Source organism: Oncorhynchus kisutch, linkage group LG22 (genome assembly GCF_002021735.2).
Source record: "Oncorhynchus kisutch isolate 150728-3 linkage group LG22, Okis_V2, whole genome shotgun sequence".
Lineage (NCBI taxonomy): Eukaryota > Metazoa > Chordata > Actinopteri > Salmoniformes > Salmonidae > Oncorhynchus > Oncorhynchus kisutch.
In genome coordinates this window covers 28,120,958-28,145,730 of record NC_034195.2, presented here as the reverse complement: position 1 = coordinate 28,145,730, position 24,773 = coordinate 28,120,958, and the positions used below count along the sequence as shown (strand labels likewise).

Below are 24,773 nucleotides of genomic sequence, written 5' to 3'. Positions count from 1 at the left end.
AGTCCCTCATCTTTAAATGAACTACCAGAAGTCATGTCATCTATTCATGGCCAATTAAGACAACATCAATTCACCACTCTGCCCGAGGTGTTTCAAATGGGATGGATAGTAACGAGGCAAACCAGGGTTGGGGTGAATTTCATTTCAAGCGAGGACCCCAAACATTTGAACAGACATTACACTTAAGACCTAATGAAAACTGCTGACTATGTGGGTAGTTTAAGGTCTCTCAATACCATCATGCTCTTCCCCAGCAATATGACCTACAATTGGTTTGCTGAAGTAGATTAACCATTGAGGTACTTATCAGTATTGAACAGTGTGATTTCAGAAGTCACTGGTTCCTATTTATAGCAAACCAGTACACTGATGCCACCTAGTGGCGAGATTAGAAGGCTCAGTTCAGCAAAGGTGAGAATGGTTGTCACTTATCTGCATCAAGAGTAACAACACTACCAAACGAATGACTTAATATTCAATGCACACCCATGTCGAACATGGTCTTTTATTACTCAACAAAACGGGCTGAAATGTATAAAAAGCAGTATCAAATTCAAATATACAAAAGAGTGCTGCTGATAAATCATTCATCCACTGCCATTAGTAAAGATATTGTAGTGCCTTGACACTTTGCGGTAGTTTTAACCCTCTATATTTGTAAAGAATATGAACTCTTATTAGCCTCTGGCTTTGTCAAACTCGTGGGCGATTTTCAATGCTGTGCTGTTGAGTCCCACAGACTGCATGTTAGTGATGATGGTCACCACTATTCCCTGAGGTAGGGCTGTAGTCAGTCCTTCTGGATGCTGGACTGTCTTGCGGGGCAAAACCAGCAGGACACTGCTGGCCCCCACGGCGCCCCCTGTGTGTGAGACATAATGCCTGCGCCTCCTGCACTGACCATACTTCTGCTCCTTCTCCACCACCAGCCAGCCCTGTGCATACAGCCCATCCTTATCCCAGGAGGCCTCTGTCTTGTCCACAGGGGCCCACAGAGCCTGGGCTGTCTCTGGTTTGAGGAAGCCAGGCAGGAGGTCTGTGCAGTCCTTCAGGTTGGCCACTTGGTAGCTGAAGAGCAGAGCATTCCCAAACAGGAGCAGGTCTCCCACAGTAGAGAGAAAGCCACCTCCTGCCCATTTATAAGAGTTATCCACGTAAGGGCAGTTTACTATGCGTCCTTTCTTATTGAAATGATAAAACCTGCAACAAAAAAATACAGTTTGTTTGAAAAAAAATTAAAATAAATCAGAACACAAACATAGCTGATCTTAGACCAATTGACCACTGATATGCAGTGAAGCAAAAGGAGATCACTCCTTACCTTGAGCGGTTATAGATAATGGGGTCATTCTCATCTGGCACAGTGTTGAGCATGCCCAGTTCCCTGAACATCTTCATCATGTGATCCAGGAAGTGCTGGCCAGCAGCTCTCTCCACCACAGCACTGAGGAGGGTGAAGGCGTGGGTTGAGTACAGGAAGGTGGTGCCTGCAGATGACAAAACACTAGTTTACTTTCACGTAAATTAATTTGAATACACATAGGACTCATTTGATTGACAGCGATAACTCTTCCATAGCTCCTACCAGGTTTGAAAACGAGAGTGTCGTCTTTGAACAGGTCCAAGGCATGAATGACACTTTCAAAGCTGTCTTTCAGGTAGTACTCTTCTTGCTCAAACTCTTTTTTCTTCTGAGCCTGTTTGTTTTCCTTGCTCTTGGTGCTGCTGTCCTCGGTCTTGGGTTTGTTTTCAGACAAGCTCTTTTCCTCTTCACCAGGCAGTTTTAAAGGTCGTTTGGCCTTCTCCTTGTCCTCCCTCACTTTCTTGGCATCCTTCTCGTAGTGCCGTATGCCACTCAGATGAGAGAGAATCAACCGTGGAGTTATTGTCACCTACATGTCAAAGAGAAAAAACATCCTCAAGAACCACACAAAAACAAATATTTGGAAAAATGTAGGGGAAAATAGTGCTTGAGGTGAGAGGATCATGCTCGTTTGGAATGTATCTTTATTCCAACTTCTCAGAAACTCAATTTACATCTTCTCCCTCAAACTGTTTTTGGGGGAACTCAGGGACGTATTTCTGGACAGGGGCATCGAGGTCAAGCTTCCCCTCCTCCCACAGGCGGGCTGCTGCTGCTGTAGTTAGGGGTTTACTGATGCTGGCGATCCTCAGCACTGTCTCTGGTCCACAGGGCACACGGTTCTCTAAGTCAGCATAGCCAAGTCCTGCAACACGGACATCAGTTAGTTAGGGACCTGCTTGACACAGCAGTATTATGCATTGCAATCATTTGTGAACATATGAGGAGTAAGTGTATTGTGTCTACTACAGTGAACCTAAAGGTACTGCATGACACCAACCTTCGCACCAGACTTGAGAGCCATCCACAGACACACCGACCACCAGCCCTGGAGCCCCAACCTCATCCTGTCACACCAAGCAAGAAAGAGGCGATGGACAGAGATATAGACAGAAAATGTATGAACATGTTCTGACATGAGGTTGAGCTGCATGCGTCAACTGAATGTCATGTTATTAAACATTTAATTTCAGGAGAAAAACATTCTGAATGCAAAAAACGTCAAATACCTGTACCTTTATCCGCTGAACAAGGTCTCTGCTAACTTGAATGGCAGCACCATATCTTCCAGTATGTTGGAAGTCCTCTTCACATGAGAGCTCAGCTATGTCAGTGTGATATTTCAATCCCAAAGCTAAAACAATGCCCGCACCTATTCCCCCAATCCAAAACTTTGACCTTGAGTAAAACCGAGAAGTTTGGCGTGAAGGTCCGAAACATTTTCTCTGCTGCTGTTGTAACACGACAAAGGTATGTTGTTTTGACAGCTGGGGGCACCGAATTGGAGTCAACAAAGAGGAATAGCAGCGCGCGGTCACTGCAGGACAATCTTTACACTTGACACAAAAACGATTGAATGGCGAGTAAAATAACCGCGACATATTTACTTTTCTGTAGCTTATCGACCGACTGACGTTTGTTTTACCTTAGAAAATCGCTACAATCGAATCGAGTTTGAAATATTTCCTGAGTCCCCTGCTTGCGTCAGACAAAATTAATCAATCTCCGATCCAGACAGCACTAGCCAAATGACGAATTGGGAGCTCAGATCAATTTCAAACGCTTATTTTTCTTCTTCGATGAGGTTTAACGGCGTTTGGCATCCACTAGATGTTGCATTACCGCTACTATACTGGAGTACAACCCCCTTGACCTTACATTATTAACCTTTATTTAACTAGGCAAGTCAGTTAAGATCAAATTCTTATTAACATTGACGGCCTACCGGGGAACAGTGGGTTAACTGCCTTGTTCAGGGGCAGAACGACATTATTTTACCTTGTCAGCTCGAGGATTCAATCCAGCAACCTTTCGGTTACTGGCTCAACAATCTAACCACTAGACTACCTACCACCACAAATGTAAAACAAAATAAAAGACCCTACCACTACACCCAAAAACAAATGTATTTTTAAATAAAATTGGAGAAAAAAATAATAGAAAATGTAAATATCAATTAAATAAAACCATCACCCTACCCCACTATTTTAATCTATTTAGTCCTACCTCATGTCAACAACTTGAAAGGATGGGACACCACCACTTAACACAACCTGTAACTCTTCTGATGTCAAGTCTGACACACCCAAATACCTCTCTGCAGCTGCCACCACATCCTCAATTTTCTGAGACTTAACGTTCCATCCCTGCAGTACAGTTCATAATCATTGCTATGAATGCTAAAAATACAATCTTACTGAAACATATATCACTTGTTGGCCGATCCCTCTGTACTGGTACAGATCTACTGCACACCACTCCTCTCAGGATCCCTCCCTCTTGACCCATCTTCCTCTACTTTCTTCACTGCCTCAGCATATGACTTCTGCACTACTCTAACCATGGAAACCTCAACCTGCCTCTCTCACACAGGATATTTCTGAGCCCCAGCCCCATGGGCACCCATACAATTAACATATACCACTACTTTTCCCAATGCTAAACATTCCTTTGTCTCATACCCTTCTGCACACCTTGGACCCTCCCTCCTACACACTGCTGCCACATGCCCATAAGCTTGACACCTGTAACAACGTAATGTATTTAGCACAAAAGCTTGTACAGGACAACTTATATATACTAACATAACTTTGTCGGGAAAAGACATCAAAACTCAAAAGAACAGACAGTGACTTCTGTTTCACCACTCATGCCACCCTGTTTGCGTTGTACCAAACGACGAGCATCAAACACTGGGAAACTTCCCCTTCAGTTGATCAACTTTTACATTTAATGCTACCCCAGTAATCACTCCTTTCAATTGCCCCCTTTTCTTGGGAGCAAAACAATTCACATTTCTTGCCAACAAGATTGGAGCGCCTTCTCCCTCTGACCAGCAGAAACCAAATGGATCCGCCAAAAGGCAAGGGTCCACTTTTTCCCAAAACTTCACTCCTACGGTCACGGACTCATCTTTATCCTGACCCTCGGTGCAAGCCTCGGGCTCCGAGAACATCACCACACCTACCACCTCCGATACTACGACCTCATTCACTTCCATTTATCCTCTTGTCTTCAGCTCACTCTGCTTATACTTTCTACCATTCTTCTTTAACAAACCATTTCCCCCGCAATTTTAACGGCTCGAGCTCCCCCTCTTCCTCTCTCTCAAACCTCATCTGCCTCTCATTTTCCCTCCACATTCCAAGTATACTCATTATGACAATACTGGACTTCTCCTGACATACATCTTGTGTTTGCCTTCTCAAGGGACGCCATTTAACCGGCTGTCACAATCTCAGTACAATCAGCACGGACCCCTCAGGGTGTAGCGCTCAACAGCGCATCCCACTTATAAAGCAGCTGCTTCGTCTTGATGTTCCTCTTCATCGAAAGCTACCGCAACGCTTTTCCAGCTCAAACAAGTGCGCTCTTCCAACTACCATCCCTACCCGACTTCCTTCACTCCAGTTCGAGTGGAGAAAAAAAAATCGGTCCCCCCTTTTTCAAATGCAACAAATGCACTTCATATATTGCCAATTTGACCAAATTTGTTTTATAGAATGGAATATTTCAGTTGTATCAAATTCATACATATTTTTCTATCCAATCAAAATGTTTCTCTTAGGGGCAATTACTTGGGCACTAAATCTGCAGCAACAATATGACAGCATACCACAACCAAACCGCAATGACACACCACACACACAGTCATTCACATCATCAATACAGGCATAACTAGCAGTCAGGTCTATAAAATGGCATAAAAGATATGTAATGTCCATAAAAAAAGGACCAGTAAGACAGATGGCCCCATGATTGCTTTTTCATTAGTATCCTTTCTTATCCAGATGGTCATCAGTATGAATATAAAATCTCTGAGAGGTGATACAAATGTAGTAGTAGGCCCATGTCCTTTCTTTGGCTGATAGTCCTTTTACCTTAACTTCAGTTTATCACCCAGTCCCCAAGGTGACAAAATACTCTGAGGTTACATGCCAGCACGTCTCCCGTCGGCACCTAGAGTGTAACAATGCCCTCTGTATGAGCTTGTTTACATTTTCACCTGGCATACAACTAGTTGTATTATGATGGGTCATTTATAATCCAGTGATACAGCACGTGGCCTATTACAATGCATTTAAATTCAAACTATAAAACCAAGCTTAGTACCAAAATATAGATGCCAAATTACATAAGTAGACTAGACTATATTCTTGCATGACCTCTCTGGAAGTCAAACCAACACCTAGATCAGAATGAGCAGTCAATGTAACAAGGTTGGAAGATGAACAGATTACCATTTGTTCTGGAAGCACACAAAGCTGAGGGTTAACAAGGTTTATAATGCAGCACTGAATTTAAGGGGTCCAGTTAATTCCTCTCAAGATGCCTTAAGACTTCCAATTGTTTGTGTTTTGTAGGATCTTTTTTTTTTTTTAAAGATACTTTACAATATATATAAAAAACTGATTAAGGACAACCAAATAAATATACTCCACTTTAGAAAATCTCAAACTGTGCAATTTTATTTATATTCACAATTTTATTTATTTTTACATGTCAGATGATATACATTTAAAACATCTAATTTCATAAAACAATAGTAAAAGTGAGGCAGACCCACATGATTCAAATCAAATTTCTAGACAATACAAAATTGTTGTTCCGAACCATGGTTTAAACAAAAAAAAAAAAAAACAGGAATGCATTTAGCAAGAATGTTGCCATAGAGATTTTGTAATGAGTTTAAGGATGAAAAGAAAAACAAAATACACTCCAGAAGTACAAGTAGATCCCTTTCTAGCCATGGATTGATATAGGCCAAAAAAAATAACAAAATTAATTTTGGCCTTTCCTAAAATGTCCTAGGGTTTTTCCACAAAAAGTGCTTTTTGCATCCCTCTGATATATTAAGTAGAAATTGTGCACCAATACTGAATTTGAAAAGCAGTTTATATTAAAAGGAAGTGCCATTTAATATAAACATGGAGAATTCAATAAATCAGATTTTTTTTATAGAATAAATACTTGCTAAAGTGGCAAAATCCTCTAGGAAGATTTGACCCCATTTAACCCTAAAATGTCTTTACAGTTCATCATTTTGTTTCTTTGAAACTATTCCTTTCGAAAACAATGTTTCTTTTGAAAAATGTATCGAATAGTCAAATCAGAAAACAGAGTGGGTCGAGCATAACATGTCAACTCTGTTACCCATAGATACAGGCTTCAATTACCACTCCGTTGCACACAAACTTCTATTCCCCATGTCACAAGGGGATTTAAGATTACAGTCTGACCAACCGTTACTTTATTTGACACTTACTATAGTATTTTTTCCACGTCTTGAGATGGGAAAACGTTGAACATGAATGTGCTCTTGATCACAGAATGTTTAAATTAGGTGACATCAAGAAACACTTCTCATTAAGGCACCGAATTGGTGGAACAACCCCCTAACACAGCACCAATATACATGTGAACAGGCTTATCCAATGTATACTTACTTGGGGAAAGTTTAATACAAAAGTCTTCAAAAACTAAAATCATGTTCTCCTACACTACTAATTCTGTATGTACGTTGAAGTTGAATTAAGTGAAACATTATTCCACTTTGTCTTTGATTGAAATGTAAGGTATGTGCATAACCAGGGTGAAATGGGGTGCCAGAGTCATCCCCTTCAATCTATAAAATGCAGATAAAAATAACCTTCGTAGCAAATGGCACGTAATTTCACCTGATAACTTGTCAAAAATAAACTAAACTCAATGATTACAAAATGCTGACATTATACATTCAGCTGGCAAAAATAGAAGTGTTTCTCATTCTGGGTTTCATTAAGGAAATGCTGTACCTTCCTTGTTGAGTTCCACTGAAAGCAGGATGGTGTAAAAGGAAAAGCATCGGTTTGTGTTCCTCAACATGGGCATGGAATGGAAGGAGGGTTCATGGCATGCGAGGTACAAATACAGAAAGCCCAAACCATAGTGGGTAAACCAGGCTTTCACATGTTATTTAGTTCCATTAGAGTCTGGTCCAGCATCTGGTGCATATCGAGGTTCTCTTCTTTAGCATGTGCCAGTTTCTCTGTTAAACACCAAATAAAACAAAAATATTAAAATCCAAGCAAGCAACCCACAACATGCAAAAGCAACCCACAACATGCAAAAGCACCCCACAACATGCAAAAGCAACCCACAACAGCAGGCCAAGGACCATCAATATTCGAGATGACTTCAATTATGAATTTAAAAAAAATGTACTGTTAGTCAGTTACATAATTAGCCATCAAAAGCAAAAATGCTTTCAGTTAGAGAAAAAAAACAAATGCTGTAACTATGCTGTGGCAGTAACCATACATGCAGTACACAGCTCTTATAGCATTGCCTTCACCATGCTTAAACTAGGGAAATCAACAATAGTGGTGCGTATAGTATACTATATTTAAAATGGTATATAAAGGCACATTACAGTACCTAGTTGTAAGAGTATACAGTAAGTATATAGATTAACCCATGACACTGTAGATAGCTTGTTACGCTAGCAGTAACATCTCCAGCATTATGGGCATCATACAAACACAATACAAGCACGCATCTTTCTTACACAGCATTATACGGTCACTACGGTACATAAGCTCATGGATGAAACATTCACACTATTTAGTCCTCATTCAAGGCCACTCTTAGTTCGTTAGAAAGAAGGCGGTTTTTGTTAAGTTGCTGGTAGAGGCGATCTTTGCAGTCAGAAAGCAGGTAGGAAAGCGAGAGAACGAGAAAGAAAACAGGAAATCAGTGCAGTAACAGACTAGAGCTCAAGTGAAAGCTTCATGTGGGATCACTTCACACCTGATACCTTACCTTGTTTGAAAATGGCATAGATACATACATTCAGTCTACTCTCCACAGAACAGTGTAGTAACTGCAGAAGGGGATGGGTGGAATGCCTCTGAACTTTGTGAATGGAGATATGAACAACATTTCTCTGGGGTGGATAATTGAGCTAAAAAGAGTAACAAATTGCCAGTGGGTTCTACTCAATGTCTAAATATACCTTCCAGCACCAGCAGGCATGTACTGTACAGATCCTGCTTAAAGTCTTATAGGTGCAACTAAGGCAGTATAGAAGCTGCCAAATTCCAGCCCTGTATGGAGGATCACTACCTGATGTCATAGATGCCCAGGATATTCCACGCACCCATTACATACCACACGGTTCTACATTAAACACCGACTGTGGGAGAACATATCATTGAGTGGCCTGGACATTCAAAACTCTAGTTGTGAATGAATGAAGTGCTTGGAACACAAAATGGCTAATAATTTGACTTAATAAATACTGCGAGTTAGGTGCAGTTAACTAAGTGCTAGTGCCTGTGATGCTCGCATTTAATTGAAAACAATGATTCGGAAAGTGCATATCTATTAATTTATTTCAACAATAAAATGATATTGCAAATTGCAGACTTCATGTCAAACATCAGCATCTCAATGGTCAATCTTACTACTCTTTCCAACAGGCAAAGGCAGACAATCCTACATACTGTGCTTCTCTTCACGCCTACTACTTTCCCTACTCGTTCAATAGCAATCCAACATGTGCCACCTCCCTATCAAAACATTACATTAACTATAATGTATTGAGCCAAATGACAGTCGCCTTAGAAGCTACATTTGTTTTAACAGCCGTATGTGCCACGATGCCCCTTAAAAAACATACCTTCATTAAGGCTGTAAGATAATCACTACTCCCTTAGGTATATACCTATTAAATGAGGGAAAGTTGAATAAGAGCTACAAGTGTGTAGTAGGCCTAATTGCAAGAACTGTTCACTGGACAGTGCACATTTCACATCTCGCCTCTCAAAATGAATGAAAATGTTGATCAACACCAATGGACATTAAAACAGAGGTACTTTCAACTGAACTTGTAAGAATGCCAGCACCATAACATTTGTTTATGGGTTCCTGAGACATAAAAAAAAAACAATGATAACATTACTAACATCAGGGCTCCCTAGTTTTATTATTAGAGCCGCTTGAAAATAAATAGAAATTAAATTAAATTCAGAAGGAACAGAAAAGGATAGAATAAGGAGATAAAGCTTACATAGAAGGAAGAAGGTTTATTTGTATACAACACAGAAAGATTCAGAGGTTCTATACAAGAGATGGGATACAACACTGACAGGATGAGAACATGGGGAGTAAAGGAAAGCATGGACAGAAGGGTTGGGAAATGGAAGAAAGGCCGGGAGAGAGCAGAGCGATGCTGCTCAGCTGGCGGGAGGCGTCTTTGATGAGGTGTAAACAATTTATCTGTGCGGAAGAGAAGAGGTACAGTGAGGTACTGCTATAGGGGGTTGGTTGGAAAACAGACGCGCAGCAACACATCAGCGCTACTGGCGCCACAGCACAAAGGACAGGCTAGAGCCACAATGCCCCAAGGGGAGGTATTGCCATGGAGGGATACAGACAGTGTACGACAACTACTGCAGCAACCACCTCAAACCTCTGATCACATGAAAGACCTTTCCAAGGAGTCATGAGGAGCATCAGTTGACCAAACATCTGTCATACATGGTGTTCCACCTCCAGCTTTGACACATCTGATATCTTCTCAGATGCCAAAGGGGCACAGCATAAAACTCAACACAAAGACAACTTCCAAAGGCAACCAGACTGTAGATTGTGACAGTTTCCCCTCAACTGTGGTTATGACCAAAAAGGAATTTCAAGGGGGACGCATGGGGCCTTTCTTCCATACAGAAGTAGACCTTGTTAGTAGTAAAAACAAGTGAGCTACACTTGGAAAATGTACAGAACACAAAAGCACACCGACTACATGGAGAAACTCAGTTTAAAAGACCCAGAAGAAGGCTCACATTGAAATATTGCATTTCAATAGACACCTCACATGCATTAAGGGCTAACAAAATATTATGAATATTTTGAAATTAAGACATTAATTTGTTGGTCGAACAATGTACATTTAAAATACCATCACAAAATGAATTTCGATTACTTTTGTGTAAAAAGTAATACAATATGGTAGTTATTAAAATGGAAGCCCAAATGGGTAAACAAAGAACCTCCATGCTGTATTCTGTTCATACAAAACAAGTCTAGGTTCAAGTACTCTACTGCACTGCTAAAAATGGTAACTGACTTTAATGGAGAGAATGTCCTCACAACCACAAGTCTAAGTGAGAATGGAAACCCTTGAGTGAGCTTAAACAATTCCCACATTTAGCCAGTACTTACAATATACAACCCACTTTAACTATCCTTTGACGAGGACCTTTAGACTACCTAGTGTATAGAAATAATTAGCTGCTTTCTAACAGTAATGTGAACCACTTCATCTTGTACGAACAGAAACAGATGGATTTCAGATAGACAGAAGATTGTGATGGCTGGACAATGGGGATGGGAGGTGCAAGGAGGTGATGACAGAGGCACAAGCAGGCAGCGCAGATGAAGAATTACATGGAAGTCATGTCGTTGAGGGCGTTGTCCAGCTCCTCGCTGATTGCCTTGTACTTCAGTTTCTGGGCATACAACTCATCTATTGGGACGTGGGCCAAGTGCACAGACAGGGAAGAGGGGGCAGAGGTGGAGGGGTGTGTGGAAAGGGTGGTGAAGGGCATCCGGGTCATCAGCAAGACCCCAGAAGGAGGTGGGTGAAACAGCCCAGGGAGAGTGACAGAGTGGAAAAGGAAGAAGAAAAAAAAGTTATACCAGAAGAAGCTAGACCAGAAATGTGATTGAGGTCGACAAATTCCTCAGCATCATCAAGAAATAGTGAACAGAGTCCTGAACATCTCATGTCAGAGATATCATGACCATATGACTGTTTCTTCAGCCCTTCTAATTACTATGAGAGCCTCCTGATACATTATTTAACCTACAGATGGAGGATTTACTGTAACAAGTAGTTGTAGGGCTGCATATCCCTTACTGTGACTAATAGCTTATTCTCATTAAGCAGATGCAACTTAATTGTTGCAGATCAACCGGCATAAACAACCCAACCTATGAACAAACGTGAATTTAGAGTGAATAGGATGACCTGTCAAATGTCCAACTACCAAAGTCATTTCCATTCAGATGTGACCCAAAAGTACACCGACTCAATCAGGGGCACGTGTTGCTCAGAATTTAAATATGATAATGGAAATTGAGAGGTGTAGCAAAGATCAGCACAGATTAGAGTACATTGACGAGGTGTAGCATAGAAGGCAAGAGGGTTTCCTCCTCTTGTTCAAGACATTTTGAAAGAAGCATAGACACTTACCGAATGGCCATGAATGAGACTGACATTATAAAATGTAGACCTACTCCAAACAGATCAAAGTACAGTTTTGAAATGAACTGCAAAAAAGTCATACCTTCCAAGTCGTCGATGGTCTTCTCAAGTTTGGCTACTGATCTCTCAGCGAACTCAGCACGAGTCTCAGCCTGTGGTAGAGAGAGACGGGGTCTTAAGAATCGGTCTGTAAATGTCACACAGTCAGTGATACTGTGGGCCGACAGTACCCACAGCACTGGAATAGCCTGGCCTCTGGCCAAAGCCCCCAGATAAAGGGGGTTGTGAAACTTGCCTCCTTCAGCTTGTCAGTGAGGACCTTGATCTCCTCCTCGTACTTGTCCTCCTTCTGTGAGTACTGTGGATCAAAAGAAGCAGAAACAGGAGTCATGCATCTACCCAACTGTAACATCTGCACCAGTCTACAGAGACAGACAGAGCCTAAAAACCCTCCCACTTTATCTTATATATGAAACAAAGACCTTACATCTAATGACTTATCAAACAGTTCTAAAAAATCATAAGCAACAAGGCTTAGATGCAATAGGTTTATCTTCAATTAACAGAACAAATACTGAAAGGTATTTGCCTGACATCTTTAAGTACATTTTACTAATCTTATCCCTCTCCAATTTCGTAAGCCAGATACTGTAACCAATGACCCAAGTGCTGCTGTAAATGCTTCTTCAGGTTCCTTCCATTCATTCTCCTGCATGGCTCTGGGGGGGATTTGGAAAGCATGCCTGGGTCTGAACACAGCGGCAGACTACCTACCTTCTCAGCCTGGGCCTCCAGTGACTTCAGGTTGTTGGTCACAGTTTTCAACTCTTCCTCAAGCTCAGAGCATTTGCTGTTGTTTTAGAGGGGAGAAGGTGCGGAGGAAGTGGAGGAGGGTCCAGAGGAAATTGTGCCAAAATGGAGAGGCGTATTGAGACACCGATGACAAGTGGAAGCAGGATGGACAGAGGGAGAGCAGGAGGGGGGAGAAGAAACAAAACAAAATAAATACGAACTAGGGGAATTACAGGAAGGAGACCAAAGTGCCTTAACACAGCAGGAATGCAACAACAATAAAGGTGGAGAATACAAAGACGCTTTTGTAAATGCCTTTTAGCTTGCAGATTGGCCAAATTAAGAATGCTAATATGGCATGTGAAAGATGTTACTCTTGCACAGTTCCTACCAGGTTAGAGGTGTAAAAGGCTCTAGTTCTAGGATATCCCGAGCATAAGCCCACACATAGGAAGAGAGCAAAGCAGAGCAAGGTGCTAGCAGGAAAGAGGCTTCATTCAGCAGAGTGAATGAACGTGACAAGAAGAAGTCGTACATAAGTCTAATGATAGACCTGACAGAATACTTTGTTAGTCTGCAGTACCTTTGCCTCAGAAGCTGTAAGTGATTTTAAGCTTTGTTCCAAAACTCTTAGCTCGTCCTCCGCTCTTCGAATCCATCTGTTAGTGGATGTTGTGAACAAAAGGCCATTCAAAACATGAAACATGCTAATTAATAGTACATGCAACAACGAGAGTGAGCAACACGTCCAAAATAAAAAGTTAAGTTAACTTTGAGCCAGGCGTGGCATTAAATAACCTCATCCAGGCGTGGCATTAAATAACCTCATCCATGCATGTTAATTAATAATGTGCAGCGTTACTCCTAGGTGACAATAAAAAAAATCTTACCCTTCTGAAAGCTCGGCGCGCTCTTCTGTACGTTCCAGATCACTCTCAATGATGACCAGCTTACGGGCAACCTTTAGGTGCAGAACACCAAGGAGTTACACTATACACAAAATGGCTGTGTACATACACCCAATATCTGTGTACATACACCCTATATGACTTAGGGTATGTCAGGGTGGACTTAATCATAGTGTGTGCCATTATGTTATTGTGTGGCCAACAGCAGCTGAGAGACTCACCTCCTCGTATTTGCGGTCAGCCTCCTCAGCGATGTGCTTGGCCTCCTTCAGCTGGATATCCTGCAGCTCCATCTTCTCCTCATCCTTGGAGGCCCTGTTCTCAATGACCTTCATGCCTCTGTGGGGAGGAAGGGGAGAGAAAGGCAGCAGATGTTAGGCTAGGATGAGTCCCATTCCCAGGCTCACAGATGCACTGCGCTGTAACTCAATGACTCAAATCAATATCTCTAGGCCAGACTAAACCTGGGTGGGCAGGTACTACTGCAGACACACTGCAAGCAGCTCTCTGGGAGTGCCGTGGTACGCCCAACGCACAGCCACGCTGGCTGGCAGGCAGGCAAACTTTAATATGCCCTTTCAAAGTCAAGGCCTGGGCAGCTGGACAGCTTTTTTAATGGGACTGGGGGGAAAATATTGCACCACTAGATCACTAGAGATGACAGGGCAGGCCCAGACAGAGTCTGATCTAGTCTCAGATGTTCAGGCATTGGGCTGTTTAGCATAGAGGGTTTTTTTTATACACCAAACAAAGGAATGGAAACAGAGCCTCATGGCCAATTTATTCAGGATTTCATAGTCACCGCTGAAACAGGTTGTGTTTGTTGGAACCGGTCAGTGGCACCGCCAGCCATGACTTTCGCTAAAGGCCTTAACTACAGTAAGGGGGCAAGAGAAACTCAGTCTAGTCTATGGTCTAACTCCCTATCCACCATAAATATATACCTCTCGGACTCGTCAGCCGCCTTCTCAGCCTCCTCCAGCTTGGTCAGGGCAGTTGCCAGACGCTCCTGAGCACGATCCAACTCCTCCTCAACCAGCTGGATACGTCTGTTAAGGGAAGCGACATCGGCCTCAGCCTAGGAGAGAAGAGAAGAACTTGCCAGAACCTGCATCGTGGGGTAAAATGCATTAAGAGAGACAAACATACAGTACAAACATATCAACATAAAGAATACTGGTGAATTTTCCACCTCAGTGTCGTGTGTTTTATAGGTGAGAGGTCTGGGTAATGACTATCTCCATCTGCCAGCCTAATGACAGTGTCACCTGTTGGGGAGAGAAAAGGGCCTTCCTAGGAGGATTCCCCTGTGCTGAGCTGCACTCCACACACTAATGACAACAATGCTCCTGGCTGACAGGCTGAATACCTGGCCTCATTATTGGACCCCAGAGGTGACATTAACGAGGACTCATGGTGCACCAAAGTGGTTTACACTGTCAAAGGCCACACACACACACACACCAATGAAGAGTTCCCAGAGGACCATATCTGAAGATTAGATGAAGTTCAGCCTTTCATCCTCTCAAAATGTCTACTTTATTGTTATTTTACTGGTGGTGTGACTAGAACAGAAGGGAATACACTTGATCAATTACCTTCCCACTAGTACCAACAATAAGTTATGGAATCACACTATTTTGTTTTTTTTAATAAGAGATTTTATACTGAGGAAGTGTCAAATTCAGCTACAGATATGCTTTTGTGGTAATAAAACAGAACATTTGATAGCAGAAACAATTGATATGGACAGCCACTGCTCTATTCTTTGTTTCTATATGTACCAAAGTCAACTTATTTTGAATCTTAGAAAAACAACAACACTTCAATCCCTTTTTGACAGCAGCCCATTTGAATTGAATGAAAACTCCCACATACATATTGGCCCATTGCAGAAGTGGTCAGAAAGTGAGTTTTGGACTTGAATGCCAAAACATTCAAGAGATAAAAGGTGCTCAAAGTTGACCTATTTTGCATACCCCACCATACTATGGTTAACCGCTCAGAGGCCTGATCACATACTAACACTAGAGTGGTGCGCAGGGTCCATCTCATGTTGTGAATGGAGATATGGAAACTAGCCAGTGAAATTAAGATGACTATCAGGTCATCTAGTGGTTTTTCAAACCCCACCCAAAACGTCTCCTTCAAATAAACTAACATGAAGTGACCATGTTGATGTTGGCAATTAACCCACTTAGCAGCAAATGCATACAAGCTTTATTTCCTGATTCTATAGCTCAGAGGCTGGCCCCCTGTTCTTTAGAACATGCGACAACTATATGTCCTTATAAGGAAACCTTGTTTAAAACGACATTCTGCTATTGATGTTGTTCGTAGCTCTGTTGCAACATTCTTTGACGTTATTTCCTGTTTAAATGGAAAATAGTTTAAACTCTGTGCAGCAATTATGTAAAAAAAAGAAAGTACAATTTACTTGAGGTTATTATGTGAACTAAAGCATGTGCACAGAAGCCTAGCATACCCAGGAGATTAATATTGGGGGTGATACAGTACCATTAAACAAACTAATATTTTAATCAAAGAACTGTTTGTGAAAACAGTTACCTTTGTACATCATGGCCATCAATTAAGAGAAAATATAAACGGACTATGACATCAGAAACATGGTGGTTACAGTATCATTGAATTCGCGCTCTACCGCCACAGCTAAACACTATTTACACTTGGGGCAATCATCAAATTCGCCTCGAGGTCGTAATCTGTCCGAGTTGGCGAATCGTAATCAATGAGCATGATACATTTAGGTTGTTAGCTAACGCAACGGGATCAAATCAAATGTATTTATATAGCCCTTCTTACATCAGCTGATATCTCAAAGTGCTGTACAGAAACCCAGCCTAAAACCCCAAACAGCAAGCACTGCAGGTGTAGAAGCACAGATGTCAGAGAAATTCCGCTATGTCAGTGCTGAGTGCATCACCATGGATTTTTAAAGTCTGTGCTACTCACTCGGATATTAAACATCTCAAAAGCAATATATCATTGTTTCACTTGGAGAATTATTATTTTTTGCAGTTATTTTATGATATGCTTACGGATGCTCTAGTTTTCCTCTCCAAGCCCAATTCTCTCTGTAGTCTTTCAGCTCGCTCTTCAGCACAGTCTGCCTGCTGTTGCAGGGTTTTTATTTTCCGTTTAACGGCCTCCAGTGATGTTAAACCGGTCATTATTTCAACTTGCAAAAAAAACTACGTTAACACTTTCCTTGAAATGGAAACGGAGCGCTACAACGCCCTGGAATGTACCTGGAGGGAGGCTGCCCGCGGTACTCGAGTCGTCTGTGAGGAGCGCACACAGCAATAACTGAACGTTAACACCGGAAGTAACCATGCTTTCATAACCTTTAAGGCTACAAACGAAAATACACGGGAAGTATAATTTATTTTTAGTTTCTTGTTTTCGTAATATTATAATGGTTAACCAACATTTGGTCATAATAAAGTGTCTCTGTGGTAGACGTACTGTAATGATAAGGGCACACGACCAGCTACTACAAGCGTTGACTAAGGGACCTTGCACGGGTGTATAGCACCATCTGCTGGTATTATCTAGACAGTACACATGGGATTGAAAAAATATTCAGACTGTATAATTCCTAATGAGTACCAAGAGGCCTTCTATGCATTTGTAGAATCTTACTCAAGGAGTTCAACAAATTCGTTTTTTCCTAATCTCCTTTCCTTCATTTGCAGTGATATGAAAACGTCGGATAGGTGAATGCCGACCAAGAATGTATATATTTTTACCAGTTTAACTCTTTCATATCAGTGCAGATTATTTGTATTTATTTAACTAGGCAAATCAGTTAAGAACAAATGAATGATTTACAATGACAGCCTAAAGGAAAGGAGATGAGCATAGGGAGTCCCTTTAGTCTATTGAAATGTAGGCTACCCTATAGACACTTTCAATACATGAAAATCAATTGTCAACTGAATGTTACATCTCATTTGATAATCCCCCTTCAATAATGAAGAAGTTAACTTGCCTTGCTAATGTTTTTCCATATTTATTTAGCCTAGGATTATCATGCCATAACACGACAAACCTAGGTATTTCATACATATTGTTTTCAGCCCCTGAATGCAGCTCCCGGTGTCATGCATGAAGCGACAGTTTTCCTTTTATGGAGCATTTCCCGATTTCAAATTCTTCCCTGCATGAAGCCAAATTATACCGCAGGGAAGCCAAATTACACTATGAGTTTAACTAAATGTACCTCAAAACAACAAACAAAGTACATTAATAATAAGAGACAAGAATAATCTTGCAAAAATACTAATGGTCTAAAAGTGGATTTAATGAGTAAATATCTCATTATTAGAAAATACTTCAGGTTGATGGTAGAATAGTTAGAAAATTACATTTAAGGGAATCTAATTTACTATAGGCCTAGTCTGTTCTGTTGCAAGAAACAGGCGCAGCCCAAAAAGTAAGCTCTAACTTGACCAATGACCAAATAAAGCAGCGGGCTATATTTATCCGTGCGGTGCACACGCACTCCGCTTGGAGACTGCACGTTTAACAAATTCAGTTTCCACTCGTAAATGTCCCCACTTTAAGGAGCTGTGGAGAGGAATCTGATTTAGTGTCTTAAATTGACTTTGGAGTCTCATATGTAGGCTATCTATGTGGAGATATTCAAATACCAGAAAACTGAAACACTTTTGTTCTTTAGATTGATATGATTTAGGTGACTTGTGATCTTTGACAACAGACACAAAACCATTAAATATATAAAATGACAGTTCAACAATATCTGGCATGACATCATGATTGTTTGGGATTTAAATATTATTCCTTTATTATAATAAGCTACATTCCAGCTGGCCAATAGACATTTAGGGCTGGACAGGTGCATCACACCTAAAAAGTATTCAACCTACATGTGGTAATCTGAGAAAAGACTTTAGACCGAGTGATGAGGCCGAATAAAGGCCTCTCACATAACTCTGTCATTTTATACATTTTACAGTTTGATGTGAGACTGATGTGGGAAGCAGTGTGCAGGAATGGGGATTTTGTGCCCTTTACTTACGTCCGTGGCTGTCTTCTCAGCCACCTCAAGTTTCTCCTGGGCATCCTTAAGAGACTCGGAGTACTTGTCCAACTCATCCTCTGTTCCCTTCAGCTTCTTCTGCAGAGCTACCAAGTCATCCTCGAGCTGAGGTTTGTTTTAGTGTGGACAGTTTCACAGGGGTGATCAGCGGGAAACAGAGGGCGTGAGCGCGCACAAGGCGCAAGAACGCAGACAGACAGAGAAAGGGAGAAAGAGGAGAGAAGTTAGGGAAAATCATGCGAGCCACAAAATACCTTGGTGGCCACCTCCTCGGCGTTCAGAAACTTTTCCTCGGCGGCTTGGAACTCATCAAGCACTTTATCACGTTCATCTTCGGTGATCCGTAATTTCTTTTCCAATTCACTTATTTCATCCTCTAACTACACATGCAAAGGTCAACATTTTATTTAGTTGAATAGAACATCAAAGTGAATATACTATTGCATTTATGCTGAAAGAAGCATATGTTTTTCAATAGCCTATCCATATTCCCTACAGTAATTCTATATTTCCTACTTATAATTAGCCTACAGTAAATTTTCCTACTTTATAATTAGGCTACATTAATACAACTTCACCCACCCATCAATCAGTGACATGGACGTAATTAGTAAACACAATTATTCCGATAATTCATACCCAGGTCACTTATTAGCCTACCCGTCGTGATATGTTATTCATAAATATCACTTAAATACTCCTTATTTCGAATGATCCGTAAAAGTGATACATCCACATTGAAGAGGTGATCGATCCACGTTTAGAGACTGCGGCGAACAGAGCCACTGGTATTCAGGTGCCTTTTCTAGAATCATTTAGATGTTCCATATATAATGCCGACCTGTTTGCTCTTGTCCTCTGCTGCCTTCTTGTCTCCCTCGGCTCCCTCAGCTCTGTCCAAGGCATTCTCCTTGTCGAGCTTGAGCATCTGCATCTTCTTCTTGATGGCATCCATGGCTGCTTATTTTTTGTTTGGCTCCACCAAATGTTTCGAAAGAGACCCGAGGAGAGAGACTGTGCGTCTGTGCTTCACTGAACGTTGCGCTGGAGTGCAAGCTCTTCTTGAATGTGCCTTTTCAAATATGTACTGTCGAGAAGGGGAGGGGACTAAATTCCTTCAGACATCCAATACTTTTTTGGAGACGGCATCTCGGGGTCCCTTCCCCTTGCCCTATCTTTCTTTATGGATCTACTCGGTGATTCGCTGCTCTCAGACATTTGACCATTGATATGACTATATATGGGATTTGATAGTTTTGTCTAGAAGGGATACAGCTTTTGTCAAACTTGACTTTTCGTAGCAGGTTTAGGAGAACTTGCGCAGCAGGTTATGAGAATTCACGTATAAGGTTAGTGTAATTAGGTTAAGGTTAGGTAAAGGGTTAATGTTAGCTAAAATGACCAAAAAAACTACGTTTGACTTCAAATTTGACAAAAGCTGTATCCCATCTAGGCATGACCGATTTGATGGGCAGGAGGGCAGCCCCTTCAAGATGTAGGTTCCTATTTCTAAGGTAGTAAATACTACTGTTTGGGAAGGACACTGTCCATCTCAGGAGTATGCTAAATGTGCTGTTTTATAATGCTATTCTACACATTTTGTCAGGATGCTAAGAGAACATGTTGCAGTTTTAAAGCCTATTTCACACCTGTGCCAGCATGTTGGCAGTGGGCCATACTACAGTAAGTACAATGTATTGAGATTTTTTCCCCTTATGTCATTCTGAGATGATTTAGTATTGAATACTGTTTAATGTTTTTTTGTCCTTTTGTCTCAGGATACTGGACCATAACTGTGCCAGTGCCCAGTGCTATCCAAGGATCTGAAATTGTCCTCCTGGGAGGTGTTGTATTAGATCAGGTCAAGTGTACAGTCAGTGAAGAGGTACTGCTGGTGAAAGACTCAGGTCAACCAGCCCCTCGAGGCATTGTTCACAATCTGAGAGGCGTAAGATAGGAAAGAGCTGCCAGATAATGTATCAAGTAGTCTCCCTGCTAACTCTTTAAGTATTAGTTGGCTGTAGCCAGACAGCCTCCATGGGATACTGAAGTGTGATGGTGTTTCAACAGCCCTCTGCTCCCTTTGACAATCTACAGTAGCCATATACTGTAGTTCTAATCAAGGGTGCAACTTTGGTTGTAGAAGTTGGGGGGACACAACATAATTTAAATTATATTTTTTAAATCCAGTCTGATAAATACTCCAAACAGCCTACCTGATCACTCAGAAGCGTCTGCATGGCCCTAAAGCCCCCCTATTTTGTATCACATTCCAATGATAAAACTGGGAGGGACAAAAATGCAATTTCAGAATGTGTGTGTGTGTGGGGGGGGGGGGGGGGGGGAGTTGCGCTGCTGGTTCTAATGTTAGAGAACTGTCACTGCTGTTCAGACTGTTCAAGATGGATATAAGAAGAGCAATCGTAAAACACTATCTACAGGGAACGAGTTACTTAAACTGGACCTGCATGGCTATACAGTACATGACAGGTTTTTAGCAATTGTTTAAGTTTGGAAATTAACCTGAAGAAATATTGATAAATCAATGGATTGATCAGTCTCATATCATCCATCGCATTGAAGCTTAACCATATCAATTGAACAGATAATAATTTGCCACAATTGACAAAAAGTAGAGGCAAGCCATTTGTGAAGCACCTGAAAGGCTAAAGTTGACATTGGTAAAATTAAATGTAATTCAATTGAGTAATCCCTAATTGTTATTAGTGTGTAAATATATAACTTCTTGTAATGTAGACAGGAAGCTGAAAGAAACATAGGCTTAGACTGAGGCCTTCTTGAGTCTCTCCTTCTTGTGAGGATATTTTTAGGATTGCCTTCTTCAAGCACCTGCCTTGGTCTGTAAAGTTCAACTAAGTCACTATGCCATGTGTTCGGGCCAAACCCTATGAGATAAGCCTCTAAAATAATCCAAGTCTTTCGTATGCTGTTCACTTTGAGTTTGGGCTGTTTTTATTATCAGAACAACTGACATATGTAGGTTGATTGCCATTCATGGGTGTGTTGTGTGTGTTGTGGTTGCAGTCAGATATTTACATGGAGGGAGAGAGCATGAATTTGCACATCCCATATAATGTGGTAATGAGTCAAAATCCACTTAGCCTATTGTTTTCTGGCACATTCATTTATTTTCTTTCGCGTGCAGGGTCCGACATTAAAGATGGTACACGGGGCGAGTAAAAACATGTGTCGGGCCAGTGGATCTCGTCTCTCACTGGCCCTTAACTTTTCAGCGCATTTTTGCATTCCAGTTCAACTTTTGCCTGCTCTGTCACAGTCTACCATAGAGCTCCACAGTGAACGCATCATAATACTCAAAACCTAGCGGTCAAACACAGAAATGGTTCCAAAAGTTTTTTTCACCGTTCATTTTTCACATGGGGGAATTTAGAACCACTTCAAACAAGGTCTGTTTCATGTAGGCTTTCCTTTGTGTGATGTTTTCATAACCGTGTAAATGTCTTTCAGACAAGGTGAATTTTATCATTATATTTGGCTTTGTTTAATCTCAGATGAAAAAAAGGTAATTAGCATCTAAATTGACATCATGCAAGACTACAAATCCCTGCAAGTTCCAGCACGTCATCTTTTCTGTCAGCTAGCTAGCAGGACATTTCAATTGACTGTTCTATATATTATCTAACAAAAATGTTTTGGTTTATTATGCATTTGGTCTTGTGTCTTGTACATAATACTACCCTAGTAGCAGTCAGATATTTACAATGTGCCATGAATACTAGGCTAGTTCTTTGCCTATATGATATTAGCAACATAGGCAACCTTTATTTGAGCAGATCCTCTTCTCCTTCAGCTAGTTGAGGTCTATATTTAATCCCTATCATTCCTGCCAACTATATGAAAGAGGTGAAATCTATTTAAATTCACGGTGACAGAATTCAAGGCGTCAACTAACTTGTTGACATGTTCTGTTGCAGATTCAAAGCCAGATTAACTGTTGCAGAATGTATCCATAATCATGAATGAATAAGCATATTTATTTGAAAAGAATGCACCTAGTCACCCATCAATCACAAACACCTGAACTCCAACAATTTGATTGTTTTAAATACATCTAAAATAGTAGAAAAATATAGTAGACAATGCATACATATGCCTTTCAAACATAAAATAACAAACATCTGACTGGAAAGTAAAGATACAATTATTTATTAATCAATGCCACAAACCTGGGACATCGAAGAGCACCATATTTTTCATTATAGGAATTAGACCAACACAAATAACAAAATGTAAAACAGCATTTTGTGATTGTTGATGGATGTGTTACAAATGGAGAAACAACTGGATGCGTAAGGCAGGTTTAATATAAAATACTAGCTCCAGCAGGATGAGAAACACACTTAACAGACTCCTATGCCATGCTATGCCATGCCTAAACACAGCTATATCAACACCCTTCTTGTCCATGTTGCTGCTGTCAGTTGTGAGCAGCACATTTACCACTGCATTCAGTCTGAAACCCAGAATAAGCAGAAGCACAACATTACACAGGTGGAAAAAAGGTAGTAAAAACAGTACACCACAACACGTTTAAATGTGTTACTGAGTCTAGATGTTATCAAATCAGGAGAAGAATAAGTGAATAGAGAAAATGACTGACAGTAAAGTGGGTTTATAGCGATACGATGGAGTTCCAAAGACAATGAGTGATCACAGCATTTCCACAAATTGAGCCTTACACAATACAATTTAAGCATAGAGGACAGCATTTGGTTGACAACATGGTGGTTTACATTATGTCTACTGTGTGTGAATGATGAAAGAATCTTCCCCAGCTGTAGGTCCATTTGTGTGTGTGCGGTCACTTAGACCAGCACATCAACCAGTACTGGGACCAACAGCGACTATAAAGTACAAAATGGAGGGAGTTAACAATCGGTGGCTTAGACTTCATTTAAAGTTGACACAAATGATAACTAAGCAATACGATGCCACAAACTACAACACATATGCAAGGCTGTACCACACAGGCCAGTACAATCACCTATACATGGAAACAGTGGAGATTTGAGCATGTATATTTCGGTGGGGCAAACCCCCCAAAAATGTTTTAAATACATGCCAGCAATAATTGCACTATAACAGTGACAAACGGTGCCTTCAAACTGTTAGGCCCTACATAAAGCTGTCTCAAAAAGCACCATGGAGTGAATCCTTACCACTGCTACACCTGGCTATCAGCATAGACTTGTCTGGCAGCAAAACAGTTCATTCAGCCTCATTTACTGCCTTTAAAAAAAACTAGCTGATATGGCTGACTTGCTTAAACAAATGTGGTTTCTGTCACTTCCTGATCTGTTTCACCTGTCTTTGTGTTTGTGTCCACCCCCCTCCAGGTGTCGCCAATATTCCCCAGTGTATTTATACCTGTGTTCTCTGTTTGTCTGTTGCGACTTCGTTTGGTTTTGTGATACCAACCAGCGTTTTTTCCCCTTGTTCATGGCTGTTCTAGTTTCTGGTTTCCAGTTTTTCCTGGTTTTGACCTTTCTGCCTGTCCTGAATCTGAGCCTGCCTGCCATTCTGTACCTTGCCACACCACACGGATTATTGACCCCTGCCTGCTCTGATCCTGAGACTGCCTGCCGTTCTGGACCTTTTGCACCCTATCTGGATTACTGACCTCTGCCTGCCATTGACCTGTCATTTTGCCTGCCCCTGTACTAGTAATAAACGTTTGTTACTTCGACACTGTCTGCATCTTACCTGATACGTGATAGTTTCTACCGACAATTAAGATGTACTATGGCATAAGGGGACGACGAGCGGTTAAGAGGATATCCGTAATTTCAATTAAGACATTATTGAGCGAACTCGGATGGACGTGGTCAATATAGCTATTTTTTCAGCACTTTTGAAATGTACAGCGACAGAATTCAGAACATGGGCCATTCTTTCAGTATTCCTCCTGTACACCAAGTCAGAACCATAGGATAAATAAAGGGGGCATATAAGCAGACAATGAAAGCTCTTACAATATTCGAGGACAGTATGTCTCTAAAACTGGCTATAGGCCACATGTGCACCACCAAGTCAGAACAGTAGACTAAATTATGAGGGGGAAAGGGACCAAATTATTAGGGTGAGGCACATGGGCTACTAAAAGCTTACTACACAACA

At 41.2% G+C, this 24,773-nt stretch overlaps 2 protein-coding genes and 1 long non-coding RNA gene across 6 annotated transcripts; 1 reads left to right on the top strand and 2 right to left on the bottom strand.

The window, feature by feature from the left end:
- Positions 1-468: 468 nt before the first annotated feature.
- Positions 469-4,839, bottom strand: lactb (lactamase, beta). 2 transcript variants are annotated; one of them, XM_020456789.2, is made up of 6 exons: positions 2,599-4,839; positions 2,364-2,430; positions 2,038-2,228; positions 1,586-1,892; positions 1,322-1,487; positions 469-1,200 (listed from the first exon to the last, which is right to left on the bottom strand). In XM_020456789.2, exons 1-6 carry the CDS (start codon positions 2,962-2,964, stop codon positions 678-680), a joined length of 1,620 nt encoding a protein of 539 aa, XP_020312378.1. In that variant the 5' UTR covers positions 2,965-4,839; the 3' UTR covers positions 469-677. The 2 variants fall into 2 exon arrangements, with proteins under 2 accessions (XP_020312378.1, XP_020312377.1); XM_020456788.2 differs by having other exon boundaries at positions 2,593-3,329.
- A 1,185-nt stretch (positions 4,840-6,024) lies between these two features.
- LOC109867553 (tropomyosin alpha-1 chain) lies at positions 6,025-19,693 on the bottom strand. Of its 3 annotated transcripts, XM_020456765.1 has the most exons (10): positions 19,456-19,684; positions 18,594-18,719; positions 14,476-14,609; positions 13,753-13,870; positions 13,514-13,584; positions 12,606-12,681; positions 12,127-12,189; positions 11,914-11,983; positions 11,012-11,090; positions 9,629-9,841 (listed from the first exon to the last, which is right to left on the bottom strand). In XM_020456765.1, the coding sequence occupies exons 1-10, from the start codon at positions 19,567-19,569 to the stop codon at positions 9,838-9,840; spliced, it is 855 nt and encodes a 284-aa protein (XP_020312354.1). In that variant the 5' UTR covers positions 19,570-19,684; the 3' UTR covers positions 9,629-9,837. The 3 variants fall into 3 exon arrangements, 2 of the variants coding, with proteins under 2 accessions (XP_020312356.1, XP_020312354.1); XM_020456767.2 differs by lacking the exons at positions 9,629-9,841; positions 11,012-11,090 and adding an exon at positions 6,025-7,610 and having other exon boundaries at positions 19,456-19,693; XR_004204848.1 differs by having other exon boundaries at positions 11,012-11,983.
- Positions 19,694-20,154: 461 nt separating this feature from the next.
- Positions 20,155-24,216, top strand: LOC109867609 (uncharacterized). The gene is made up of 3 exons (XR_002251833.2): positions 20,155-20,297; positions 20,393-20,499; positions 24,109-24,216. It is a non-coding gene; the product is annotated as an uncharacterized LOC109867609 (long non-coding RNA).
- The last annotated feature ends 557 nt before the right edge of the window (positions 24,217-24,773 follow it).